The 1,594-nt window shown below is 52.0% G+C and overlaps 1 protein-coding gene across 1 annotated transcript; it reads left to right on the top strand.

Moving 5' to 3' along the window:
- Positions 1–26: 26 nt before the first annotated feature.
- Positions 27–1,529, top strand: Pmar_PMAR015621 (factor for adipocyte differentiation, putative; the record flags this gene model as incomplete). The annotated part of the gene is made up of 1 exon (XM_002782461.1): positions 27–1,529. A coding segment is annotated over one exon (1,503 nt), but the record flags the coding sequence as incomplete, so codon positions are not given.
- Between the last annotated feature and the right edge of the window lie 65 nt (positions 1,530–1,594).

Consider the following 1,594-nt stretch of genomic DNA (forward strand, 5'->3'; position numbering starts at 1 on the left):
AAGTTGGGCCCTAGCAGACCTATCAGATACGTGGTGTGAATCTCGCCGGGAATGGAGGCCCGTGGAGTCCGTACGTTGCCGGATTCGCAGCAGGTGTTCCTTCCCCATGCACTCAGCTGCATTTAGTTGACGCTGATTGCTATCGTGGAGCCAATATCACCAATCGTTGCAATACTCTTGACTTTGATATTCCGCCCAACACCAACGCGGCGAATACCACGACATGCAATAAGCTCGCCTGGCAGCCTTCTGAAGATGAAGGTGGATGCGGCTTAGTGGCGTATCAAGTGTTCCGTGAGGGTTCCCTCATTGCTGAGGTTCCAGGAAGCAACATTCACTTTAGTGACTTGGACGCTAGTCTTGTCTGTGGTCAAGAATACAACTATGCTATCCGAGCGCTCAACTGTAGGGGAGATGAGAGCAGTCCATTGGTGAACGTCACCGTTCGACAAGGCGCCCGTCCATTGCCTCTATGCAGAGACTTCGTTGAATCTGCGGAAGGTTGGGTCTGTGATGGTAACGGTCTCTCGGCCAAGCCTGCTTCTACAACGTCGCTGAACTACAGTTGGCCGCGTTTGGGTTCCGCCGTATCGCTCCGAGAAGATTGGCAGTCGGGTTTCGCTGTCAATGAGAGTATCCTGGGCTATATCTTATCGCATGACGATGGCCTTATGGGGAACATGGAAGTCGTCTATGATGGAGTTGGCTGGCCTTCACAAACGTTCTATATTCAGAAGAATCTGACCCCTGGGCTGACGTACAGGGCAACTGTTAGGGCTGTCACTACTGTTGGCCAAGGAGAGGCTTCTCCGGTGCTCTACACTGTTATGGCTGAGCCTCCGGACCCTCCAATGAATGTGAAGATAAAATGGGCTACTCCAACGGGCGGAGTTGATTTGTATTGGACCGCTCCGACTTACACTGGTCATAGCCCCGTCACGAGTTATATAATCCAGTATCGCTCAGTTGGCGAGAGCTCTGAGTTCTTCACCATTCCGCGCTACCCAAGTGGCGTGGAGCAAGGGCCGTATCGACTTGATGAAAGCGATAATCTAACACGAAGCCAAGAGTTCGAGTTCCGTATGGCTAGTGTGAACACTGCTGGACAAAGTCAGTGGAGCGAAGTGGCATCGATATGGGTTGGGAATAGGCCATTGCCTCTGCCCGAGAGGCTTGGCTTGTGGTTCTCTATGGTCAACAAGACACATGTGGGAGTGTCCTGGCCTCAGCTTGATGATGAATCGTTGTTGATGATCCCCGATATTTATGGGACTAGGAGGGACGCGTGGGGTTACGTCTTATACGCTTATGCGTTTACCGGTAACTATACGCCGTCTGAAGCTTACAGGACTGCGGCATCGGCGAACGTTACTAGCACCATCATCGCAGTCCCGACCGAGGCAACATGTGGAGGTTTGTTCTGCATTACATTGCGATTGTGGACACTAGTTGGTGATGGGACAGACAATCCAGATTGGAGAGCTTGTACTGACACCTCGGACCTTCCTGGCACGCCCATCGATCCTCGAGTGGTACCATCACCGAATAATGCTTCTAATGCATATATAACCTGGCAGGAGCCCACGTACACTGG

The sequence above is a fragment of the Perkinsus marinus genome, assembly GCF_000006405.1.
Source record: "Perkinsus marinus ATCC 50983 genomic scaffold scf_1104296939756, whole genome shotgun sequence".
Lineage (NCBI taxonomy): Eukaryota > Perkinsozoa > Perkinsida > Perkinsidae > Perkinsus > Perkinsus marinus.